Genomic DNA, 26178 nt, shown 5'->3' on the forward strand with positions numbered 1-26178 from the left:
TTATAAAATAATGGCTGAGAATATATTCCTCCTATATCTGAATGCGTCCTGTAAGGATCGGAGGCACCTGTGTCTAACACTGTCTCCTCTCTCTCAGCTGTGGAGATACTAGCTGATGTGGTGCAGAATAACAGCTTGGAGAACTCCCAGATTGAGAAGACGCGTGAGGTGGTTCTGCGCGAGTTGCAGGAGGTTGACTTCAATCTGCAGGAAGTAGTCTTTGATTACCTCCATAGCACAGCCTACCAAGGAACTCCCCTGGGGAACACCGTGGTGGGTCCTTCCGAAAATGCCAAGTGAGTGGCCTAAATGCACTTGTTTGGGTGGCTTTCTGTTTACATTTTGGTGTTTTCTTAATTCCTATCCAAATACAGGATTGCAGATAGAAGCGTAGTAAAACTGTATTACTCTAAGCGATCCTCAATTGGAGAGCGTTCTAGCGCACTCAATACTCATGGGGTTTTTTATTCAGTTTGCAGCCAAGCATTGCCGCAAGCTCGACTGCACATTTATAGTAGGCTGTATGTGACAAAGTTCTTTTGCACCTTTATAGGACATGAGGCAAAACCTGCAATGTTCCCTTACAGAATGGTACATTGTGGCCATTGCGCACAATTTAGTTGCTACCATAGCATTTGGCTGCCTCCTCCTAGGAAGCAGACCTGTTGGGAACAGTCATTAACATCTAGCTGACCACTACTGGTGCTGGGGTTTGTAGTTAGTGCCAGATAGGAAAGCGTTACATAGGAGGAAGCCGCATAGTAGATATGGCTGTCCGCTCCTGGCAACTCTTCTCATTATTAAGGGCAGAGCAGTGTCTGGGGCAGATGGGGAGTACGTCATTGTGGGTGAGAGGGTCAGCCACGAGCCTGCGACTAGTTCTGTATACTATCCAGCAGTCTGGGGCTCTGTGCATCAGGTGGCAGCATGCCCCAAATCTCTGGTGGTTTGTCCATAGTATACATTTAAAATATGGAAATCATTTCTATGAGGCAATCTTATTTCTTGTTTGGTTTTTATATAGGAAGCTGACTCGGGCCGATCTACTTGAGTACATCAACCTCCACTATAAGGCCCCTCGCATGGTCCTAGCAGCAGCTGGAGGTAATGTCCTGTATTCGTCATACAAAATGTGTTTGCCAATCATTTCTGTTGCGTGTTCTGAACCGCTGCAGACACTCAATAGCCCTGAGGAGCCTTTATAATCTATTCTCCGCAGACCCGGGAGTTTCTCACATACTTGTCCAAGAAGTGCCCTGCACATAAATAATTCATTGTTTGGTGTTAGAGAGTCAATCTTGTAAATGTGTCAGTGTCCATGGAAATCAGACCTACCCAATATAGTGAGAAATTGTGTTGTTATACAGTAGCGGTGACAGCGGACTTCATTATATGGTCAGTGCTATTTATGTATAAGCAGTGTTCCGTTGTACTAGAATGATCTTTCCTCTGACCAGGGACAACACCTCACCTCTGCCGGTTGGGGCGGTCACTATAAAACACACGTATCGCTTTCACCTGTACAACACATGGACTTTCCCACTAGTTATTTATTGAGGGTAATACACCGTAAATAATAAAAGTTAAAAGCAAACCGATACATTTTCTTTTTCTGAAAGCAGACTCAGTCCCTATAAACCAGGTATGGGGAACCTTCGGCCCTCCAGCTGTTGAACTTCACATCCCAGCATGCCTTGCTACAGTTTTGCTATTTGGGCATGCTAAAACTGTTGCAGGGCATGCTGGGATGTGCAGTTCAGCAACAGCTGGAGGGCCGAAGGTTCCCCATCCCTGCTATAAACGGACATGTGCTGTGTGCCTAGCAAATGTCATATTGTAGCATATAGCTGTAAATTAAAATAAAAAAACTGTAAGATGTATTTAGTTCTCCCAAGTAGTATCTGTATGTGTTAAAAACTTGTCTATGGGAGTTATTCAGTTTTGAACGATGTGCCATCTTGTTTGGCAGCGCCATGTATTGCCAGGGCCAAACGTTGCAAATTTTTCTGCACACCTATTATTGGGGGGTGCCTTCTCTCTGGTGTTCTGCCAGCTCTTCACTTCCATCACACTGGATTGCATTTCCCTTATGTCATTGTAATCCTTTATACTACATGTATATAGCTATGTTTTATACACAATACAATGTGCCCTGCTTACTGCATGGAAGTATCTGCACAGTTACACTTTGTGGCCATAACGGTCTCTGTACCCCGATTAAATGTTCCTGTGACTGGCTTTCTCTCCTCGCCAGGGATTGATCACAAGGAGCTGTGTGACCTTGCCCAGCGGCACCTTGGCGGCCTTTCTGGAGAATACGAGGACGATGTCATACCCGTGCTGGCTCCTTGCAGGTTTACAGGAAGTTCGGTGAGCAGAGTTCTACTTATAGCTTATGTACTGCTTCAGGCTTTGGGGGGTATTTAATCTTTCACATGTGGATTGCCAATGAGAAAATCCACCTATCGTGTTTAACCTTTCTTTCATCTGTCTGTCTGCATGCAAAAAATCCCCCCTCCCTTTTCTGTGATATGCTTAATTTTAACATGTTTAGCAGAATGACATACAGTACCCGGGTTATTGAACACGGGTCAGAGGCTCAATGTGAAAGGGGTATGTAAGGCAGCATGGCGCTAGTTGCGGTAATCACCTTATTTATTTATTACCAGTTATTTATATAGTGCACACATATTCCGCAGCACTGTACTGAGAGTATTTGGCCATTCACATCAGTCCCTGCCCCAGTGGAGCTTACACTCTATATTCCCTATCACATGTACACCAGACACATATGGGATAATTTTGTTGGGAGCCGACCTGTATATTTTTGAATTGTGGGAGGAAACCGGAGTACCTGGAGGAAACCCACGCAAGTACAGGGAGAATATACAAACTCCACACAGTTACAGCCATGGTGGGAATCGAACCCATGACCTCAGTGCTATGAGGATAACCATTACACCTTCCATACGGTCTTATTGTAATTCTTGTCATTAATTCGTCTCTTTGGATCTTTCCAGCTTGGTGCCCGTAACGACGACTTGCCCTTGGCTCACGTAGCTATTGCCGTAGAAGGGCCATCGTGGAACAGTAACGATAATGTGGCTTTGTCTTTAGCCAACACCATCATAGGCAACTATGATGCTACGTTTGGAGGGGGCAAGGTAAGGCAGAAGGTTCCTGAGCTGCAGTAGAGTATTCTCACCTGTGTAAACCTGCTATAGGCAATTCACTAGTGTCTCTGTGCACATTTCTGTGATGCTTTCTTTTTACCAGAAGGCTAGATGACTGCTTGTTCTCTTAAGAGTTATTGGCATCAGATCCACAATGCAGAGCCAAGGCGGGCGTTGACTCCCTAGCAGCTGTGGCTGTCCCCGGCGTTGGCACCCTAGCTGCTGCTGTTGGCCCGGCGTTGGCTCCCTAGCGGCTGTGGCTGGCCAGGCGTTTGCTCCCTAGCGGCTGTGGCTGGCCCGGCGTTTGCTCCCTAGCGGCTGTGGCTGGTCCGGTGTTGGCTCCCTAGCTGTTGCCGCTAAAGAGCCGCAATTTGCCTATCTGGTCTGTGGCAGTAAAGGAATTTCATTGTTCTTCACTTTGTTTCTAGAACCTTTCGAGCAATGTGGCCAGGGCCGCAGCTGAGTATAATCTCTGCCAGAGTTTCCAGGCGTTTAACATTCGTTACTCTGACACCGGGTTGCTCGGGATGCATTTTGTGAGTGACAAACACAACATTGAAGACACGCTGCACATTGCTCAGGCAGAATGGTAAGCAGACCTGGAAAGACAGATTTACAGTAGCTGTATTGAGAAACACTGTTGGTGAATTATTATTATTATCCTTTATTTATATGGCGTCACAAGGGATCTGCAGCGCCCATTACACAGTACGTAATCAAATGAGCAAACAAGAAAACAGCATTTACAGTTCAAGACAATATAGGACAGGTATAGAAAACCTGGGGTTAGGTGCCATCAAAGGGAGTATGGAGTTTAAGATACTGTAGTTAAGTAAGAAAAGGAAAGGCACATGAGGAAAGAAGTCCCTGCTCTTGCGGGCTTACAATCTAAAAGGTGAGGGGCTAACAGACCGGAGTGACACAGAAGGGGTAGACAGTGAGCATAGACAAGAGGGTTAGGATGAGATTTGGCTGGGTTTGGTGAAGAAGTGGGTCTTGAGAGCCCGTTTGAAGTTTTGTAGAGAGGGAGAGAGTCTGAGGGGGAGAGGTAGGGAATTCCAGAGAGAGGGAGCAGCACGTGAGAGGTAGGTAGGAATGGGAGGAGGTAATCAGTTGGCAGGAGAGACTGCGTGCATTAGCAGAGCGAAGAGGACAGGTGGGAATGTAAAGAGATAAGGTCAGAGATGTAAGAGGGAGAAGAGTGGGTGAGGGCTTTGTAGGTGAGTGTGAGAAGCTCGAATTGGATTCTGAATGGGAAGGGTAGCCAGTGAAGGTCCTGCAAGAGAGGGGATTTGGATGTAGAACGTTGGGTGAGGAAGATGAGACAGGCAGCAGCATTGAGGATAGATTGGAGTGGAGAGAGGCATTTTTGAGGGAGGCCAGATAGGAGGAGATTGCAGTAGTCCAATCTGGAGATGACCAGTGAGTAGATGAGGGTCTTAGTAGCATCCTGGGTGAGAGAGGGTCGGATCCTGGAGATGTTTTTGAGATGGAAATGGCAGGTTTTTGAGAGGTACTGAATGTGTGGTTTGAAGGAGAGGGAGGAGTCGAGGATTACACCAAGACATCGCACTTGGGGACTAGAGGAGATAGTTGTGCCATCAATGGATAATGAAATTATGGGAGGTCCGGTTATGCGGAAGGGAGGGAAGATGATCGGCTCAGTCTTAGACATGTTAAGTTTAAGAAAGCGCTGGGACATCCAGGAGGAGATAGCAGAGAGACAGTTGGAGATACAAGTGAGGCGAGCAGCGGAGAGGTCAGGGGAGGAAAGGTAGATTTAAGTATCGTCAGCGTAGAGATGATATTTTAAGTCAAAAGCGCTAATGAGCTCACCTAATAAGGATGTGTAGAGAGAGAAAAGGAGAGGCCCAAGAACAGAACCTTGGGGGACACCTACTGGTAGAGGAAGTGGGGGGGAGGTGGAGTCATGAGTCATGCGAAATAACGGTCAGAAAGGTAGAAGGACAGCCAGGAGAGAGCAGTATTGCGCAAATCAAGGGAGTAAAGGATTTGCAGGAGGAGAGGGTGGTCTCCACTGTCAAAAGCAGCAGAGAGGTCAAGGAGAATAAGCAGAGAGTAGTGGCCCCTGGATTTAGCAGCAAGGAGGTCATTGCAGACTTCGTGAGGGCAGTTTCAGTGGAATGCTGAAGACGGAAACCAGACTGGAAAGGGTCAAGCAGTGAGTGGGAAGAAAGAAAGACAGTGAGGCGGTTGTAGACAATACGCTCAAGGAGTTTGGAGGCAAAAGGGAGGAGAGAGAGGGGTCAGTAGTTGAAGACATTGGTTGGATCAAGGGTAGGTTTTTTTAAGAATAGGGGAGACAAGTGCATGCTTGAAGGCAGAAGGGACAGTGCCTGATGAGTGAGAGATTGAGTAGATGGTCAAGATGGGAACAGGCAGAAGAAGAGAGGAAGCGGAGAAGGCAGGAGGGAATAGGGTCAAGTAGAGGGGTGTGAGGACCGGATGAGGACCAGGACTTCCTCTCCAGATACAGGGAAGAAAGATGTCAGAGTTGGTAGGAGGGAAGGAGAGGGGGGGTTGAGAAATGGAGGAGGGGGGATGCTCAGGTTCTGTTGGGATGTTATGTCCTGACAAATGCAGTCAATTTTGGATGTGAGGTAGGTGGCAAAGTCAAGAGCAGAAAGTGAAGAGGGGAGTTGAGGCGGGGTGGGAATGAAAGAATTCACATGAAAGAGATGGAAGTGTTGCGATTTGCTGTTAAAAAAAAAAAAAAAAAGTTTCATTGAAAAATATCCTTTTCATTCTCCGTTCCTACAATGCTGAGTAAGTCCTTCACTTCTACCACTTGTATTTTCTCCTAATCTTACCCCATACAAGCCTATAGGTAGGGGAATAACAAAACGGATCCTCTGTAGGAGAGTATATATTGATTGTGCGTAAGAGCTGATACATAACTTTAAATGTTGCGGAGTTTAATAGCATTTGAGTACAGTTAGTGATAATACAATAGTATTTATCATAAGGTAATTAAAGAGAAGCCTTGCATACAGGCGTTCAGTTACCACTTTTATATAACACTTTTCTTACTTTCCCGACCTCCCAATAAGCAACTCTTGTGTTTTATGGCGAAATTCTAATTGTTATTTTTCATTCATAGGATGCGTCTATGTACCAGCTCAACAGACAGCGAGCTGGCCCAGGCGAAAAAGACCCTGAAAAGTGCTCTGGTGGCCCAGCTAGATGGTATGTCTGATTTGCTGGAGAGGGTGGATATTTGGAGCACAAGTGTTTAGTGGGGGTTTTATTTTGTTACTGATGTGTTGTGTGTTTATTCCAAGGGACGACCCCAGTATGTGAGGATATCGGGCGCCAGATACTAGCCTATGGTCAGCGCATTTCTTTGGAAGAATGGAATTCCAGAATTGATGTGAGTAGTGCCTGTATTCTAAAGAGGCCTGTAGAGAATTATATTGCTACATGTACTAGGAAAATAGACTGCAAATCTTACTCGCAGGTTACCCCAAATCCCCCCAGACAAAGCATTCCATAGAGACCCCAACTTAGTGCAGAACAGCGGCGGCTCCTCTGTCATTCCCGGGCAGTCTGCCTTCTACTGTCAGTGTTGGGTCATGTGATGTTACACGTGCACATAAATTAACAAGCAGCCAGGGCTTCTAGGGGACTGCATTGGCTGCAGCCCCTAGAAGCCAGATAGGTCTGTTACAGCAGGGGAGTGCTCTCTACTGCAGTCCGGACTGGCAGTCTCAGGGGGAGAAGACACCTACCCCTGGGACTGCCTGTCCGGCTGTCATTAGCGGGGAGTGCTTCTAATTAGAAGCGATTGTTAGGCAGTCCCTGCGGGTGGTTAATTTACTATAAGGGCAGGGGGTGTGTACTACGTTATAATGACGCCTGGGATCCCGACCGCCAGAATGCTGGCAGCGGAGTGAGCGCAAAAGAGCCCTTTGCGGCCACGGTGAGCCCGGGATCCCGACAGCCGGCATATCGAATCCCTCCCGGAAAGGGGGGTTGCATCCCCTAGATAAAATCCACCACGGGAAAACCTTGCGCCCAATTGAATTCCCATAAATTACAAAAGGTGCAAATAAGGCAATGAGTGCTGAAATTAGATCACCCTTCCAGTCAGCTGCCAGAGAGCCATTCAGGTCTGTAATAAGGAGGCCAATACTGGGACAAATGTAAGCAAACAGCCCATCTATTTATCCAAAACATGCCAATTTCTTAAAGGTGTCTGCAAGAAAATGTTACAGATGTGTATGTGCTTTTCATAACTCTTTTCTATATATTGACAGGCTGTCACTGCTAAGACGCTGAGGGAGGTTTGCTCCAAATACCTGTATGATAAATGTCCTGCCGTGGCTGCAGTTGGTAAGCTCTATAACCTTCCATCCCTGGAACCTGGCCTCCTGCATTTTATATCCTTAACCCTCTTAGACATCTTGACCTAATTGCATGTTTAATCTCTGGGCACCAGTATTTGTGTTAATGTGTTAATCAGCCTTGGTTTTGTATATTGTAGCACACATGTAATTTGTGTTTGGTCAGTTAGTCTTCTAAACAGCATGACATGAGCACAGTGCTTTATCACTGATTCCGTTCTGCATTTATTATGTGTAGGTCCCATTGAGCAGCTTCCTGACTACAATCGTATCCGCAGTGCTATGTACTGGCTGCGTTTCTAAACACTGTGACCCAGCGCCCGTTGTGTCTGAAGGTTTCTGGAAGAGAAGCGAGAGATTTCCTTTCTTACCGCCAACTGTGGTTTCTGCAAATCATACCAGCAGTTATAACTGAGGATACAAAGTGGACTTGAGACTCCCATCTGCAGCTTGTGCAAAATATCCACAGTCGTCTTTGCTTTCTTTATTTTCAGAATTGTGCAAAATGGCACCACAGAATAAAATGTAATTTAAATGGTATGTGTTGCGTTCATTTCCAGCGCACTGTCGCACTTTTTGAAATAATCATGATCAAAAATTTAATGATAGATTTGGAAGACGTTTTTTCCTCACAAAGCCAATTGCGTTGTATATCATAGGAAAGGGCATAAATAGACACAGTAAAGTGACGTCACTCCTACCTCTCCAAAATTGTTGGTTGTGCATCTTTGACAGATTTTTAAAAACTTTACATAGCCCTACTTTGGAAACGGCATGAGATATTTAAATAATATTTTGTACTTCTCTTGGACTCTCTCTCTCTCTCTCTCTCTCTCTCTCTCTCTCTCTCTCTCTCTCTCTCTCTCTCTCTCTCTCTTTTATATATATATATATATATATATATATATATATATATATATATAGTGTGTGTATATACTCGAGTATAAGTCGTCCCGAATATAAGCCGAGGCACCTAATTCTACCACAAAAACCTGGGGAAACTTATTGACTCGAGTATAAGTCTAGGGTGGGAAATGCAGCTCTAGCCGTACACAGCCCTCAGTGCCAGATATGCCCTCATACTGCCAGATATGCCCCACAGTGCCTGATGTGCCAGATATGCCCTCATGCTGCCAAATATGCCCCACAGTGCCAGATATGCCCTCATGCTGCCAAATATGCCCCACAGTGCCAGATATGCCCTCATGCTGCCAGATATGCCCTCATGCTGCCAGATATGCCCTCATGCTGCCAGATATGCCCTCATGCTGCCAGATATGCCCTCATGCTGCCAGATATGCCCCTCATGCTGCCACATATGCCCCGCAGTGCCAGATATGCCCTCATGCTGCCAGATATGCCCCTCATGCTGCCACATATGCCCCACAGTGCCAGATATGCCCTCATGCTGCCAGATATGCCCTCATGCTGCCAGATATGCCCTCATGCTGCCAGATATGCTCCACAGTGCCAGATATGCCCCTCATGCTGCCACATATGCCCCCTCCGTAAGTGCCAAATATGCTCCCCCATTGCCTGTTACTTACCCCTCCGTCGATCCCGCGCTGTCTTCTGAAGGAGGGACACGGAGCGCACAGCGCGCGCCTCTCCTGTGTCCCTCCTGCATCTTCGGCGGCCGCGGCGGGTCTATTAAAGGAAGTGCCGGTTCGTGATCAGAGGTCACGAACGGGTACTTCCTTTAATAGACCCGCCGGAGATGCAGGAGGGACACAGGAGAGGCGCGCGCTGTGCGCTCCGTGTCCCTCCTTCACACTGCTCTGCCTGTCTCACTGCACTGCCACTGACTCGAGTATAAGCCGAGGTGGCTTTTTCAGCACAAAAAAAAAGTGCTGATAAGGTCGGCTTATACTCGAGTATATACGGTATATATATATACACACACACAGTTGTGCTCATAAGTTTACATACCCTAGCAGAATTTGTGATTTTCTGGCCATTTATCAGAGAATATGAATGATAACTCGCAAACTTTTCTTTCACTCATGGTTAGTGGTTGGGTAAAGCCATTTATTGTCAAACAACTGTGTTTAATCTTTTTAAATCATAATGACAACAGAAACTACCCAAATGACCCTGATCAAAAGTTTACATACCCCAGTTCTTAATACCGTGTATTGCCCCCTTTAACATCAATGACAGCTTGAAGTCTTTTGTGGTAGTTGTGGATGAGGCTCTTTATTTTCACAGATGGTAAAGCTGCCCATTCTTCTTGGCAAAAAGCCTTCAGTTCCTGTAAATTCTTGGGCTGTCTTTCATGAACTGCACGTTTGAGATCTCCCCAGAGTGGCTCAATGATATTGAGGTCAGGAGACTGACATGGCCACTCCAGAACCTTCACTTCTGCTGTAGCCAATGACAGGTCGACATGTCCTTGTGTTTTGGATCATTGTCATGTTGGAACGTCCAAGTACGTCCCATGCGCAGCTTCCGGGCTGATGAGTGCAAATTTTCCTCCAGTATTTTCTGATAACATGCTGCATTCATCTTGCCATCAATTTTGACCAAGTTTCCAGTGCCTTTGTAGCTCACAGATCCCCAAAACATCAGCGATCCACCTCCGTGTTTTACAGTAGGAATGGTGTACCTTTCATCATAGGCCTTGTTGACTCCTCTCCAAATGTAAGGTTTATGGTTGTGGCCAAAAAGTTAAATTTTGGTCTCATCACTCCAAATGACTTTGTTCCTGAAGTTTTGAGGCTTGTCTCTGTGCTGTTTGGAGTATTGTAAGCGAGATGCTTTGTGGCATTTGCGTAGTAATGGCTTTCTTCTGGCGACTCGACCATGCAGCCCATTTTTCTTCAAATGCCTCCTTATTGTGCTTCTTGAAACAACCACACGACTTTTTCTCTAACGTCCTAGAGGATGCTGGGACTCTGTAAGGACCATGGGGAATAGACGGGCTCCGCAGGAGGCATGGGAACTTTAAGAAAGACTTTGGACTCTGGGTGTGCACTGGCTCCTCCCTCTATGCCCCTCCTCCAGACCCCAGTTTTAGACTGTGCCCAGAGGAGAATGGGTGCACTGCAGGGAGCTCTCCTGAGTTTCCTGCTTAGAAAGCATTTTTGTTAGGATTTTTTCTCTTTCAGGGAGCACTGCTGGCAACAGGCTCCCTGCATCGAGGGACTGAGGAGAGAGGAGCAGACCTACTTAAATGATAGGCTCTGCTTCCTCGGCTACTGGACACCATTAACTCCAGAGGGAGTGAACACAGGTTCGTCCTGGGCGTTCACCCCAGAGCCGCGCCGCCGTTCTCTCAGAGCCAGAAGAAACGAAAACAGAAGACGTCTCAAGCGGCAGAAGCCTTCGGTGCTTCACTGAGGTAACGCACAGCACCGCAGCTGTGCGTCATTGCTCCCATACACCTCACACAATCCGGTCACTGTAAGGGTGCAGGGGGGGGCGCCCTGGGCAGCAATAAAACACCTCTCCTATGGCAAACAAGCAAGAAAGAAAAGTTGCAGCGCATATAGATTAGAATTAATAAGATTCTATTTATTAAAACACATATAAGAATAAAAATATATATATTTAAACAAACTGTGCAATTTATACCACCGGCCGGTCAGTACATTTTTACAATAATTAATGCATGCATATATCGAATGTAGCATAAATTGTAACAAATTGCTTCCTCTCTATTCAATCACTTTAAGCAATAAAATTATAATATAATCTGATATATCTGATAATTATACAGACTGGGTAATGCGCTCAGAAGTTTTTCCTTTGAGATTATATATCAGTCATTTTTGGTGAAGAGGATAATGATGGTAAGATATATTTCTCACTTTAGGTGCAGGTAATTATGCTGTGAGTAACTGCAACCTGTAATTGAGCCGGTGCTCTCACTGAAAATGTGTCTGGCCAGACGTAAATACAATGCGGTCTCACCACTCCTGTGCGTGGGTACTTTCACCTGGAATGTCCTCCCGGCTGCTGGTGCTCTCAACCTTTTATTGTGCAGTCATCTCTGGGGGATCGCATAAGCGGTGAAGAATTCCAATCGCATCTTAATGGAGTGTAGGATTTTGCTGAAAAGACCTCCGGACAGCAGTATAACAGTCTGAATGAGTGGTTAACGCGTTTCCCCGCCTCCCTCCGGGTTCAGCGGCTTCATCTGATGAAGCGTTAACCACTCATCTGATGAGTGGCGTTAACCACTCATTCAGACTGTTATACTGCTGTCCGGAGGTCTTTTCAGCAAAATCCTACACTCCATTAAGATGCGATTGGAATTCTTCACCGCTTATGCGATCCCCCAGAGATGACTGCACAATAAAAGGTTGAGAGCACCAGCAGCCGGGAGGACATTCCAGGTGAAAGTACCCACGCACAGGAGTGGTGAGACCGCATTGTATTTACGTCTGGCCAGACACATTTTCAGTGAGAGCACCGGCTCAATTACAGGTTGCAGTTACTCACAGCATAATTACCTGCACCTAAAGTGAGAAATATATCTTACCATCATTATCCTCTTCACCAAAAATGACTGATATATAATCTCAAAGGAAAAACTTCTGAGCGCATTACCCAGTCTGTATAATTATCAGATATATCAGATTATATTATAATTTTATTGCTTAAAGTGATTGAATAGAGAGGAAGCAATTTGTTACAATTTATGCTACATTCGATATATGCATGCATTAATTATTGTAAAAATGTACTGACCGGCCGGTGGTATAAATTGCACAGTTTGTTTAAATATATATATTTTTATTCTTATATGTGTTTTAATAAATAGAATCTTATTAATTCTAATCTATATGCGCTGCAACTTTTCTTTCTTGCTTGTTTGATTTTTAATCTAATAGGGGTGAGTAGCCCTATGTTGCTGGCAGCATATTGATTAGGAGTGACAGAGCGCCAGATTCAGCATTTTGTTGTTTGCTCTCCTATGGCAACCTGAAACCTTTTTTAGCTTTAATAGGTTCTGGTCTGTGTCTAGAATCAGACCCAGAAAGGTCAGGCGCGTTGTAGGGACTAGCTGGGACTTCGGTATATTGAGAATCCAGCCGTGCCCCTGCAACATCCTCACCGACAGCGACACGCTGTCCAGCAACTTCTCCCGAGATCTCGCCTTTATGAGGAGATCGTCCAAGTATGGGATAATTGTGACACCCTGCTTGCGCAGGAGGCACCATCATTTCCGCCATTACCTTGGTGAAAATTCTCGGGGCTGTGGAAAGCCCAAACGGCAACGTCTGAAATTGGTAATGACAGTCCTGTACTGCAAATCTCAGGAACGCCTGGTGAGGAGGGAAAATCGGAACATGAAGGTATGCATCCTTTATGTCTAGGGACACCATCCAATCCCCCCCCTCCAGGCTGGCGATGACCGCTCTGAGCGATTCCATCTTGAACTTGAACTTTTTCAAGTACAAGTTCAGGGATTTTAGATTCAAAATGGGCCTGACCGAACCGTCCGATTTCGGGACCACAAACAGGGTTGAGTAATACCCCTTTCCTTGCTGGAGAAGAGGAACTTTGACTATCACCTGTTGAAGATACAATTTTTGAATTGCAGTCAACACTAACTCCCTCTCTGACGGGGAAGCTGGCAGAGCCGATTTGAAAAACCGGCGAGGAGGCACGTCTTCGAATTGCAGCCTGTATCCCTGAGAAACAATCTCTATAGCCCAGGGATCCACCTGTGAGTGAACCCAGACCTGGCTGAAAAATCGAAGACGTGCCCCCACTTGAGCTGACTCCCCCCGGGAAGCCCCAGCGTCATGCGGCGGACTTTGCAGATGTAGGGGAGGACTTCTGCTCCTGGGAACTAGCTGCATGCAGCTTTTTTCCCTTGCCTTTTCCTCTGGCAAGGAAGGACGATCCCCGTACCTTCTTGCTTTTATTGGAATGAAAGGACTGCATTTGATAATGAGGTGCCTTTTTAGTATGCTGCGGGGGGACATAAGGTAAGAAATTCGATTTACCGGCCGTAGCAGTAGAGACAAGGTCCGAGAGGCCTTCTCCAAACAACTCCTCCCCCTTGTAAGGCAACGACTCCATATGCCGCTTTGAGTCGGCATCCCCCGTCCACTGTCGGGTCCACAGGAGTCACCTAGCAGAAATAGACATAGCATTTATTCTGGAGCTTAGTAAACAAATGTCTCTTTGAGCATCCCTCATATATAAAGCAGCATATGCATTAGAATGGTATCCTTATCTAGGGTGTCAAGTTCCGTAGATAAGGAATCTGTCCATGCTGCGACAGCACTACACACCCAGGCCGATGCCATAGCCGGTCTAACGATAGTGGCTTCGTACGAGGCCATCCCCTTCGGAAGGTTCCATGCGAGGACCTTTCAATGGGATCTACTGGACAAATGGTCCGGTTCCCATTTACAAATGCATCAGAGGATCACCCTATCTCCCAGAGCCAGGATATCTCTCCTGTGGTGGCTGCACAGTGCTCACCTCCTAGAAGGCCGCAGGTTCGGAATTCTGGACTGGATCCTGGTGACCACGGACGCAAGCCTCCGAGGTTGGGGAGCAGTCACACTGGGAAGAAATTTCCAAGGTCTCTGGTCGAATCTAGAGACTTGTCTCCACATCAACGTCCTGGAGTTGAGGGCCATATACAACGCCCTACGCCAGGCGGAGGCATTGCTTCGGGACAAACCGGTTCTGATTCAGTCAGACAATGTCACAGCAGTGGCTCATGTAAACCGCCAAGGCGGCACAAGGAGCAGAGCGGCCATGGCAGAAGCGACCAGGATTCTTCGCTGGGCGGAAGGCCATGTAAGCGCCCTATCGGCTGTATTCATCCCGGGGGTGGACAACTGGGAAGCGGACTTCCTCAGCAGGCACGACCTGCATCCGGGAGAGTGGGGACTTCATCAAGAAGTCTTCGCACAGGGGGCGTGGCCTGGTCGTCTGGGGAGGAAGACGTGCTCTCCCCAGCTCCTGCACATCCAGGCTTTATATAACCCCTTTTCTCTAACGTCCTAGTGGATGCTGGGGACTCCGTCAGGACCATGGGGAATAGCGGGCTCCGCAGGAGACAGGGCACATCTAAAAAAGCTTTTAGGTCACATGGTGTGTACTGGCTCCTCCCCCTATGACCCTCCTCCAAGCCTCAGTTAGGTTTTTGTGCCCGTCCGAGAAGGGTGCAATCTAGGTGGCTCTCTTAAAGAGCTGTTTAGAAAAGTTTTTTTTTAGGTTTCATTCAGTGATTCCTGCTGGCAACAGGATCACTGCAATGAGGGACTTAGGGGAGAGATCTCCAACTCACCTGCGTGCAGGATGGATTGGGATCTTAGGCTACTGGACACTGAGCTCCAGAGGGAGTCGGAACACAGGTCAGCCTGGGGTTCGTCCCGGAGCCGCGCCGCCGATCCCCCTTACAGACGCTGAAGAAGACGGCAGAACGGAGGTCCGGAAACAGGCGGCAGAAGACTTCACAGTCTTCATGAAGGTAGCGCACAGCACTGCAGCTGTGCGCCATTGTTGTCACACGGCTCACTGACCTAGTCACGGAGGGTGCAGGGCGCTGCTGGGGGCGCCCTGGGCAGCAATATAAGTACCTTATTGGCAAAATAAATACATCACATATAGCCATTAAGGCTATATGTATGTATTTTAACCCAGGCCAGTTCTTAAAAACCGGGAGAAAAAACCCGCCGAAAAGGGGGCGGAGCTTATTCTCCTCAGCACACAGCGCCATTTTCCCTCACAGAAAGGCTGAGGGGAAGGCTCCCATGCTCTCCCCTGCACTGCACTACAGAAACAGGGTTAAAACAGAGAGGGGGGGCACTGATTTGGCGATATAAATATATATTAAATGCTATAAGGGAGGAACACTTTCATAAAGGTTGTCCCTGTATAATTATAGCATTTTGGTGTGTGCTGGCAAACTCTCCCTCTGTCTCCCCAAAGGGCTAGTGGGTCCTGTCCTCTATCAGAGCATTCCCTGTGTGGGTGCTGTATGTCGGTACGTGTGTGTCGACATGTATGAGAAAAATGTTGGTGAGGAGGCGGAGCAAATTGCCTGTAATGGTGATGTCACTCTCTAGGGAGTCGACACCGGAATGGATGGCTTACTTGTGGAAGTACGTGATCATGTCAACACGCTGCGAGCCGGTTGACGACATGAGACGACCGGCAAACAAATTAGTACCTGTCTAGGCGTCTCAGACACAGTCAGGGGCTTGTAAAAACGCCCATTTACCTCACGGACACTGACTCCAGTGTCGACGGTGAAGAAACAAACGTATTTTCCTTTAGGGCCACACGTTACATGTTAAGGGCATGAAGGAGGTGTTACATATTTCTGATACTACAAGTACCACAAATAAGGGTATTTTGTAGGGTGTGAATAAACTACTTGTAGTTTTGCCTGAATCAGATAAATTAAATGAAGTGTGTGATGATACGTGGGTTTCCTCCGATAGAAAGTTATGGGCGGTATACCCTTTCCCGCCAGAAGTAAGGGCGAGTTGGGAAACACACCTTAGGGTGGATAAGGCGCTCACACGCTTATAAAACAAGTGGCGTTACCGTCTCCAGATACGGCCGCCCTCAAGGAGCCAGCTGATAGGAAGCTGAAAAATAGCCTAAGAAGTATATACACACATACTGGTGTTATACTACGACCAGCAATCGCCTCAGACTGGATGGGCAGCGCTGAGGGGGCTTGGTCGGATTTCCTGACTGAAAATTTTGATACCCTTGACAGGGACAAGATTTTATTGTCTATAGAGCATTTTAAGGATGCATTTCTATATATGCGTGATGCGCAGAGGGATATTTGCATTCTGGCATCAAGAGTAAATGTGATGTCCATATCTGCCAGACGAAGACACGACAGTGGTCAGGTGAGGCAGATTCCAGACGGCACATGGAAGTATTGCCGTATAAAGGGGCGGTCCATCGGACCTGGTGGCCATGGCAACAGCTGAAAAATCCACCTTTTGTTCCCCGAGTCACATCTCAGCAGAAAAGGACACAGTCTTTTCAGTCTCAGTCCTTTCGTCCCCATACGGGCAGGCGGGCAAAGGCCAGTCATATCTGCCCAGGGGTAGAGGAACGGGAAGAAGACTGCAGCAAGCAGCCCATTCCCAGGAACAGAAGCCCTTCACAGCTTCTGCCAAGTCCGCAGCATGACGCTGGGGCAGTACAAGCGGACTCAGGTGCGGTAGGGGGTCATCTCAAGAGTTTCAGCACGCAGTGGGCTCACTCGCAAGGGGACTCCTGGATCCTACATGTAGTATCCCAGGTGTACATTGAAAATTCGAGACGTCTCCTCCTCACAAGTTCCGGAAGTCTGTTTTACCAACGTCTACCTCCGACAGGGAGGCAGTATTGGAAACAATTCACAGGCTGTATTCCCAGCAGGTGATAATCAAAGTACCCATCCTACAACAAGGGAGGGGGTATTATTCCACACTATATTGTGGTACTGAAGCCAAACGGCTCGGTGAGATCTGAAATATTTGAACACTTACATACAAGCGTTCAAATCAAGATGGAGTCACTCAGAGCAGTGATAGCGAACCAGGAAGAAGGGGACGAGATGGTGTCACTGGATATCAGGGACATTTACCTACATGTCCAAATTTGCCCTTCTCACCAAGGGTACTTCAGGTTCGTGGTACAGAACTGTCACTATCAGTTCAGACGCTGCCGTTTGGATTGTCCACGGCGCCCCGGGTCTTTACCAAGGTAATGGCCGAAATGATGATTCGTCTTAAAAGAAACTTGGACGCTTTCCTGATAAGGGCAAGGTCCAGAGAACAGTTGGAGGTCGGAGTAGCACTATCTTTAATAGTTCTACGACAGCACGAGTGGATTCTAAATATTCCAAAATCGTAGCTTTTCCGAGGACACGTCTACTGTTCCTAGGGATGATTCTGGACACAGTCCAGAAAAAGGTGTTTCTCCCAGAGGAGAAAGCCAGGGAGTTATCCGAGCTAATCGGGATCCTCCTAAAACCAGGAAAAGTGTCAGTGCATCATTGCACAAGAGTCCTGGTAAAAATGGTGGCTTATTACGAAGCAATTCCATTCGGCAGATTTCACGCAAGAACTCTTCAGTGGGATCTGCTGGACAAATGGTCCGGATCGCATCTTCAGATGCATCAGCGGATAACCCTATATCCAAGGACAAGGGTGTCTCTCCTGGGGTGATTACAGAGTGCTCATCTTCTAGAGGGCCACAGATTCAGCATTCAGGAGTGGATGCTGGTGACCACGGAGGCCAGCCTGAGAGGCTGGGGAGCAGTCACACAGGGAAATAATTTCCAGGAAAGTGTGATCAAGTCTGGAGAATTCTCTCCACATAGATGGAGCTAAGAGCAAAATTATAAGGCTCTAAACTTAGCAAGACCTCTGCTTCAAGGTCAGCCGGTATTGATCCAGTGGGATAACATCACGGCAGTCGCCCACGTAAACAGAAAGGGCGACACAAGAAGCTGGAGGGCAGTGAAAAAACTGCAAGGATTTTTCGCTAGGCGGAAAATCATGTGATAGCACTGTCAGCAGTGTTCTCTCCGGGAGTGGACGACTGGGAAGCAGACTTCCTCAGCAGGCATGACCTCCACCTGGGAGAGTGGGAACTTCATAGGGAAGTTTTTCCGCATGATTGTGAGCCATTGGCAAAGACCAAAGGTGGAAATGATGGCGTCCCGCCCGAACAAAAAACGGGACAGGTATTGCGCCAGGTCATGAGACCTTCAGGCGATAGCTGTGGATGTCCTAGTAACACCGTGGGTGTAACAGTCGGTGTATGTGTTCCCTCCTCTGTTTCTCATAACCAAGGTATTGAGAATTATAAGACATAGAGGAGTATGAACTATACTCGTGACTCCGGATTGGCCAAGAGGGACTTGGTACCCGGAACTTCAAGAGATGCTCACAGAGGACTAAGGGCCTGGGGAGCTAAGAAGGGACTTGCTTCAGCAGGTACCATGTCTATTCCAAGACTTACCGCGGCTGCGTTTGACGGCATGGCGGTTGAATGCCGGATCCTGAAGGAAAAAGGCATTCCATAAGAGGTCATACCTACCCTGGTCAAAGCCAGGAAGGAGGTGACCGCACAACGTCATCACCACATGTGGTGAAAATATGTTGCGTGGGTGAGGCCAGGAAGGCCCCACGAAGAAAATTCAACTAGGTCGAATTCTACACTTCCTGAAAACATGAGTGTTTTGAGCCTAAAATTGGGGTTCTTCAAGGTTTTAAGTTTCGGCCCTGTAGAATTTCTTCCGAAAAGAATTGACTTCAGTTCCTGAAGTCCAGATTGTCAAGGGAGTATTGCATATACACCCCTTTTTGTGCCTCTAGTGGCACCGTGGGATCTCAACATAGCGTTGGGATTCCTTAAAATCATATTGGTTTGAACCGCTCAAATCTGTGGATTTGAAATATATCACATGGAAAGTGAACATGCTGTTGACCAATATCTCACATGGACAGTGACCATGCTGTTGGTCCTGGCCTCGGCCAGGCGATTGTCAGAATGGGCGGCTTTGTCTTACAAAAGCCCATATTTAAATTTCCATTCGGACAGGGCAGAACTGGGACTCGTCTCCAGTTTTCTTCCTAAGGGGGTGTCAGGTTTTTCACCTGAAACAACCTATTATGGTGCCTGCGGCTTCTAGGGACTTGGAGGACTCCAGGTTAATAGACGTTGTCAGGACCCTAAAAATATATATATATATATATATATATATATATATAGTTTAGGACGGCTGGAGTCAGAAAGTCTGACTTGCTGTTTATATTGTATGCACCCAACAAGATGGGTGCTCCTGCGTCTAAACAGACGATTGCACGTTGGATCTGTAGCACAATCCAACTTGCACATTCTGTGGCAGGCGTGCCACAGCCTAAATCTGTAAAGGCCCACTCCACTAGGAAAGTGGGCGCATCTTGGGCGGCTGCCCGAGGGGTCTCGGCATTACAACTTTGCCGAGCAGCTACGTGGTCAGGGGAGAACACGTTTGTAAAATTTTACAAATTTGATACTCTGGCTAAGGAGGACCTGGAGTTCTCTCATTCGGTGCTGCAGAGTCATCCGCACTCTCCCGCCCGTTTGGGAGCTTTGGTATAATCCCCATGGTCCTGACGGAGTCCCCAGCATCCACTAGGACGTTAGAGAAAATAAGAATTTACTTACCGATAATTCTATTTCTCGTAGTCCGTAGTGGATGCTGGGCGCCCATCCCAAGTGCGGATTGTCTGCAATGCTTGTACATAGTTATTGTTACAAAAATCGGGTTATTCTTGTTGTGAGCCATCTTTTCAGAGGCTACTTCGTTTTGTTATCATACTGTTAACTGGGTTCAGATCACAAGTGGTACGGTGTGATTGGTGTGGCTGGTATGAGTCTTACCCGGGATTCAAGATCCTTCCTTATTGTGTACGCTCGTCCGGGCACAGTACCTAACTGAGGCTTGGAGGAGGGTCATAGGGGGAGGAGCCAGTACACACCATGTGACCTAAAAGCTTTTTTAGATGTGCCCTGTCTCCTGCGGAGCCCGCTATTCCCCATGGTCCTGACGGAGTCCCCAGCATCCACTACGGACTACGAGAAATAGAATTATCGGTAAGTAAATTCTTATTTTTTCTCCCCAGATCTGCTCTGGGCCGCCCCAAACCCCTGATTGGGACCCTCAGTGTGAGTCTGCACCTGTAGTGGGGGACCCGCGGAGTCGGGGAGTGCTTTTCAGCACTCCTCCTGCGGATTGCGGCCTTCCCCCACCCCTGAAGCCGGGGTCTCGAGTTTGGAGCCGGGCCGGAGCGGCGGAACGGAGCCGCGTCCCCACTGCTGTGAGCCACCCTGCCTGCTCCTACCTACTTCTCCCCCTGAAGCCTGGGACCCGAGGCCGGCCGGCCGGCCGGTGGACGCGGCCGGAGGACTGTGCTGCGGGTAGCGGCCGCATCTGAGCGGGACGACGGGACCCGGGAAGCCGACGAAGAGGCCCGGAATCGGCGGTGATCCCCCAGGTAGGAGCGGCCACCTGCGCCCCCTGCCCTGAGGCCCGAGCCTGCACGCTCGGAAGGCTTCCGGCGGCGCCCGGGGATTGCGGCCTTCCCCCCTGGCCTGAAGCCGGGACCTCGATTTCGGCCTCGGCCCGGCCGAGAGCTCCGGGACCGGCCTACGCCCGCGGGGGGCTCCGGCTGCCGCCTGACGGACCCCTCCCTCCTCCCCACTTACCTGCTGGTGGCGTTGGCCCTCCTGGCGCCCCTGGACAGCGGGGATCTTCCGGCAGGACCCCGGAATATCATCCGGCTCCGGCTCCACCCTCAGCAATCCGACAGCGGCCATCTTGCAGGCCTCCTGACCCGCCTCCATCGCAGCATCCAGGGAGTGCTCCCCCCTGCTGCTGTGGCCCTCCGGCGCCCACGTCATACGCCCCCTGGGGACCATTGCCGTTATCTGCCGTGCACCCTCGCCCCCCCTGCTTTCTGACCTTGATACTACCCTGGTCACTGACTGGTCCGTGTCCGGGGCTGGTCTCTGGGGCCTGTCGGCTGGGGAGGTCCTCCACGGAACCCCACCCCACACCACCCCTGTCTGTGTGGCCCCTCTTAAGGAAGACGTGGACTTATCGCTCTCATGGGGCCCCCTGGACCTACCCCGTCTTCTCCTCCGCTGGGCTGACTGCACCGTGATGCCTCTCTAGGGCACTGGCCTTACCTCCCCTGGTCCTGAGCTTCAAAGTTGGAGCGCCACCCCTACCCCCCTTTCTCCTGACCACCCTCCTTTACATAAGCTAACGATGCCCAAAGGTGGGAAAAAGTCGCAGGGGTCGGACCTCACACCATTCCTTACCAGGAAAAACACCCCGGCCAAGCGCAGACCTGAGGCTGCTGCGCCCACCCATAATCCCTCCGACTCGGAGACCGAGGACGACTATCTCACGCCTCTCACCCACAGGGACTTCCTCTCCCTCCTTAAGGAGATGCGGGATGTTAAAACCTCAGTCCAAGCTCTCCACTCCTTGAAATCCGATATTGCCGACATCGGCTCCAGAACTGACCAACTTGAACGACGAGTGGAAGAGGTGGTGTCGTTCCAACAAACGGTCGAGAGCGACTTCCGTCAACTCCGCCAAGATGTCACCCACCTGCGGGAGGAGCATGAGGACCAGGACAATAGGGCAAGGAGAAACAACCTGAGGATCCGGGGTATCCCCGAGGAGGTCGAGACGACCCACCTTGACCTCTATCTCAAGCGCCTCTTCGTCCACCTATCACCTGATACCCCTGAAGAACACCTGCTCCTGGACCGAGCGCATCGAGCCCTACGACCTCGCTCCCAGGACTCCTCCCAGCCAAGAGATGTCATTCTCCGTCTGCATTACTTTACGGCAAAGGAGGCTGTCATGAGGGAGGCCCGACGACTGGGCTCTGTGACTTTCCAGAATACCCCTCTCCAAATCTTCCAAGACTTATCCCCACTCACTCTGGCCAGACGCAGGGATTTCAAGCCCATTACCTCCCTGCTTTCTCGTCATAATGTCAAATACCGGTGGGGCTTCCCCTTCCGTATCTTGGTGTGGCATCAAGGGAAACTCCACACGGCCAGGGACCTACCTGAGGCTCAGAAGATGCTTTCCAAGCTGGGCATCCACACCGCTGAACAGGATATCCAATCTCAAGACCAGCCGCCACGGACACAGCGGGATCCACCTCAACCCCCTCGATCAGAATGGTTCGTGGTCCCGGCCTTGACGACCTCCCAGGCTTCACCTCCTGTTCCCTGATGAACTCCCAGTTCTCTAACCTCATGTTTCCTCTAACCAACTGGGTCGACCTCTCCTGATCGCACTCTCCTACCGCGGGAGCTGCTCCATTTTAGGCCCCTCATATCCTGAACTCCCGACCCTTTAGTTACCTCATGACCCTTTTGTTGTTACTTTTTGCTGAAAAGTCATGCTGTTAAAATGTTACTCTGCTGAGACTGGTCTTTTGTTTCCGACCTGACCCCCCCCCCCCCCCCCCTCTCTCTCTTCCTTCCTTCTTGGAGTTGGCGCTCCACCTATCCTTTGTTTCAGTCTTCTCTCCAGTTTCTTCCCTCAGGCCTTCCCAGGGGAGGCCCGCTCGCCCTATATTCTCTGCTGGGTGATTTGTAGTCTGCTGTCCGGACCCCATGCCGCGCCCCCTTAGGGCTTCGAGCCCTCTTGCTGACCTAGGTGACCTCCTGACACCTAGTCTCCCTTTCCCCTGTCAGCACCACCGGTCCTGGCCCTTATTGCCGGATGACCAACTACCCTCCCACCTCTCCCGGTTTCTCCCCTTTTCTTTTTCTCCTCTCTCCTCATGACCACACTTTCTCTTGCTCTATATTCTTCTTCTCTTTCTTCCACCCTCCTTCCTTTGCTCTCAGTGCTCTCCGCTCTCTCTATTTTGCCTGTCTCTTCGCCATTTGCCCATGGGTCTCCGAGTACTCTCTTTAATGTGAAGGGCTTGAATAGCCCCCAAAAGAGAGGCAAGCACTTTGCCTCCCTTAAACTCCATAAAGGTGACCTAGTTTTCCTACAGGAGACTCATTTCCTACATGACTCCCACCCTACGTTGCAATGTAGGCAATACCCAGATTCCTTCCATGCCTGCGACCACTCGGCCAAGAAACGAGGAGTCGCGATCTTATTTGCCCGCCATCTCACCTTTGAACTTCTAGACTCGTATCCTGACAAAGATGGCCGGTTCCTAGTCTTGGTGGGGAAATTGAACAAAAAGATCTGTACACTAGCTAACGTTTATGCCCCTAACCTATGTCAGGAACGATTTTTTACAAAATTAGATAACCTCCTCACCCGAGTCCGACAAGGCGATCTCATACTCGCTGGAGACTTTAACTCCGTTCTAAACCCCCAAATAGACCACTCTCCTCCTCCCTCTACTGCCTCCTCATCAGACTCCCTCCGCTCCAGATCCCTCCTCAGTCTCATGCGATCCCAGCTTCTCTATGACTCCTGGAGGATAAAAGACTCCTCCGTCCGTGACTACACCTTCTACTCTGCCCCTCATAACTCCTACTCCCGCATTGACATGATCCTGCTCAGCCATGACCTCGCTTAAATCTCCACGAAGCGCACATACACCCACTAATCTGGTCTGATCATGCCCCTATCTCCTGCGATCTTTTGGGCCTGGCCTCACGCCCCCGCCCCATGACATGGCGCCTCAACGACTCTCTCCTCCACAACCCGGAGACATGTTCCCAACTTCGGGATACGATCTCCGACTACTTTTCCCTTAATGATACCCCTGATATCTCTAGGTCCACTCTTTGGTTAGCACACAAGGCAGTTCTTCGCGGTCGCATTATCAGCCTGGCTGCCAAAGCTAAAAAACAATCTCTCACCCATTTTAACAATCTCTCTATTAAACTCCAAGCACTTGAAACCCAGCATAAGGCGTCCTCCGACCCGGCTGTCTTGTCCGAACTTCGCACTGTTCAGGCGGAACTTGACCTCCTTCTCTCCGCCCAGGTGGCCAGGCGTCTTAAATGGCTTCGTCAATCCTTTTATGAAAAGGGGGACAAGGCGGACAAGATCCTGGCGGCACGACTCCGCTCCACGAGAGCCAAAACTAACATTGTCTCTATCAGAAACTCCCTCAGCCAACTCGTCCAAGACCCTGCAGCCATTAGAGCTGCCTTCCAATCCTACTACGCAGACCTATACAACCTTCCGCCCCCCTCGCCTGGTTCCTCCCTTCTGCCCCATTCTGATCTAATCTCACACTTCCTTACAGCTTCTAACCTACCCAGACTGCCCCGGGACGCCATGGACCATCTTAACGGTGAGATCTCGGTGGAAGAAATTGCTCAAACTATACTTATGCAAAAAATTGGTAAATCCCCGGGCCCGGACGGATTTACAGCTCTTTATTATAAAAAATTATCCGCTCTTCTTGCCCCCCACCTGCAGTCATTGTTCAGTGGGATTGTCCATGGCGACCCCTTCCCCCCTGAGATGCTGGAAGCCAGAATTGTAGTGATCCCTAAAGAGGGTAAGGATACCCTTAATTGCGCTAGCTACCGCCCTATATCTCTCCTGAATCTGGATCTGAAAATCTTCGCTAAGATCCTGGCCAACCGTCTTAACCCCTACCTCCCCTCTCTTGTTTATTACGACCAGGTGGGGTTTATCCCGGGCCGTCAGGCGAGAGACAACACCAGGCGTGCTGTCGATCTCATCCACATCTCGAACTCCAGGGGATCCCCCACCATCATTCTCTTTAGACGCCGAAAAGGCATTTGACCGGATCTCTGGAGTTTTCTGAGAGCCGCTCTGGAGGCCTATGGTTTGTCTGGTGGCTTCCTCACTGGCGTCCTGGCATTATACTCTGCCCCCTCTGCCACGGTCTTAATCAATGGTGTCCTGTCAGCCCCACTTGGCATATCGAATGGTACACGACAGGGTTGCCCCCTCTCACCATTAATATTTGCCCTTATTATTGAACCCCTCGCTTCCCAAATTAGAGCCCACCCGGACATTCACGGAATACAAGTTGGCCACACCGACCCTAAAATCTCCCTCTTCGCTGATGACATCTTACTCTCCCTGACCCAACCCCTTATCTCACTTCCAAACCTATTCTCAGTCCTGCAATCTTATAGTCTTATCTCAGGATATAAGATCAACTGCTCCAAGTCCGAGGCTATGTTGCTTCATGTCCCTCACCGAGAAGCTGAGTCTCTCCGCGCTACCTTTAATTTTAAATGGCAGCCCACAAAAATTAAATATTTGGGGATTAACCTGACCTCTCGCTATGATTCTCTCTTCCGGGAAAACTTCCCATCCCTTCTCACCCACACACTCGCTGCCCTGACCTCCTGGAACAGCCTTTTTATTTCGTGGCTGGGCAGGATTATAGCGGTTAAAATGACCATAGTCCCTAAATGGCTTTACCTTTTCCAGACCCTCCCAGTGGCAGTTCCGGCTTCCTTTCTCCGCACTATCCAACGAGCCCTTGTACGTTTTATTTGGAACCACAGACCCCCCCCCGCATCGCCGCCAATACCCTGAAAAGCCCAACCCCCGCGGGAGGCAGGGGCCTTCCTGACATCAAACTTTACTATCTTGCCTCCCACTTATCCCATATCGTCACCTCCTATGCCCCTCCGGGATCTGTATCTTGGTTGGACATCGAGGCGGCCTTCATCGACCTCCCGGACCTGACCCCCCTATGGGGTCTGCCCCCCACCTCCCGTCCCCCAACCTCTAAATTTCTCCCCACTATTAAATTTAACCTTAAAACTTGGGACTCCCTCTCTCAGAAGAAGGGTCTCACCACTACTCCCTCACCCTTGACCCCTATCTGGCAAAACCCTATGTTTCCTCCTGGACTATCGACTTCGAGGTTCCGTTTATGGATAACGCTGGGCTTCAAATTCCCGATTAATTTTGCCGATCGGGGCCAATGGTTGTCCCTACCTGACCTCCAACAAAAGACCCCTTCACACCCACTTAATCCCTTCCAATTTTTACAAATACGCCACTTCCTAGCTTCTCTCCCCTCCTCCGCCACGCTCCGTGCTCTCACCCCCTTTGAAACCCTATGCACCAACTCCCACCTATCCAAAGGCCTAATTTCCCAACTCTACTCCCTACTACTAGAGGCCTCTCTCTCCCCCTCCCGGCCCCACGAGCTCGCATGGGA

At 49.2% G+C, this 26178-nt stretch overlaps 1 protein-coding gene across 1 annotated transcript in view; it reads left to right on the plus strand.

Annotated features, from left to right (window-relative positions):
* The window catches only part of LOC134958495 (cytochrome b-c1 complex subunit 1, mitochondrial), a 31139-nt gene extending 23064 nt beyond the window's left edge, over positions 1 to 8075 (plus strand). The window contains exons 5-13 of the mRNA XM_063941156.1: positions 98 to 296; positions 1025 to 1104; positions 2255 to 2370; positions 3021 to 3164; positions 3602 to 3762; positions 6295 to 6380; positions 6476 to 6564; positions 7451 to 7526; positions 7776 to 8075. Of these exons, the coding sequence (XP_063797226.1) occupies positions 98 to 296; positions 1025 to 1104; positions 2255 to 2370; positions 3021 to 3164; positions 3602 to 3762; positions 6295 to 6380; positions 6476 to 6564; positions 7451 to 7526; positions 7776 to 7840 (1016 nt within the window). The 3' untranslated portion in view covers positions 7841 to 8075. The remainder of the gene's footprint in view (positions 1 to 97; positions 297 to 1024; positions 1105 to 2254; positions 2371 to 3020; positions 3165 to 3601; positions 3763 to 6294; positions 6381 to 6475; positions 6565 to 7450; positions 7527 to 7775) is intronic.
* The last annotated feature ends 18103 nt before the right edge of the window (positions 8076 to 26178 follow it).

The sequence above is a fragment of the Pseudophryne corroboree genome, chromosome 9, assembly GCF_028390025.1.
Source record: "Pseudophryne corroboree isolate aPseCor3 chromosome 9, aPseCor3.hap2, whole genome shotgun sequence".
Taxonomy (NCBI): Eukaryota; Metazoa; Chordata; class Amphibia; order Anura; family Myobatrachidae; genus Pseudophryne; species Pseudophryne corroboree.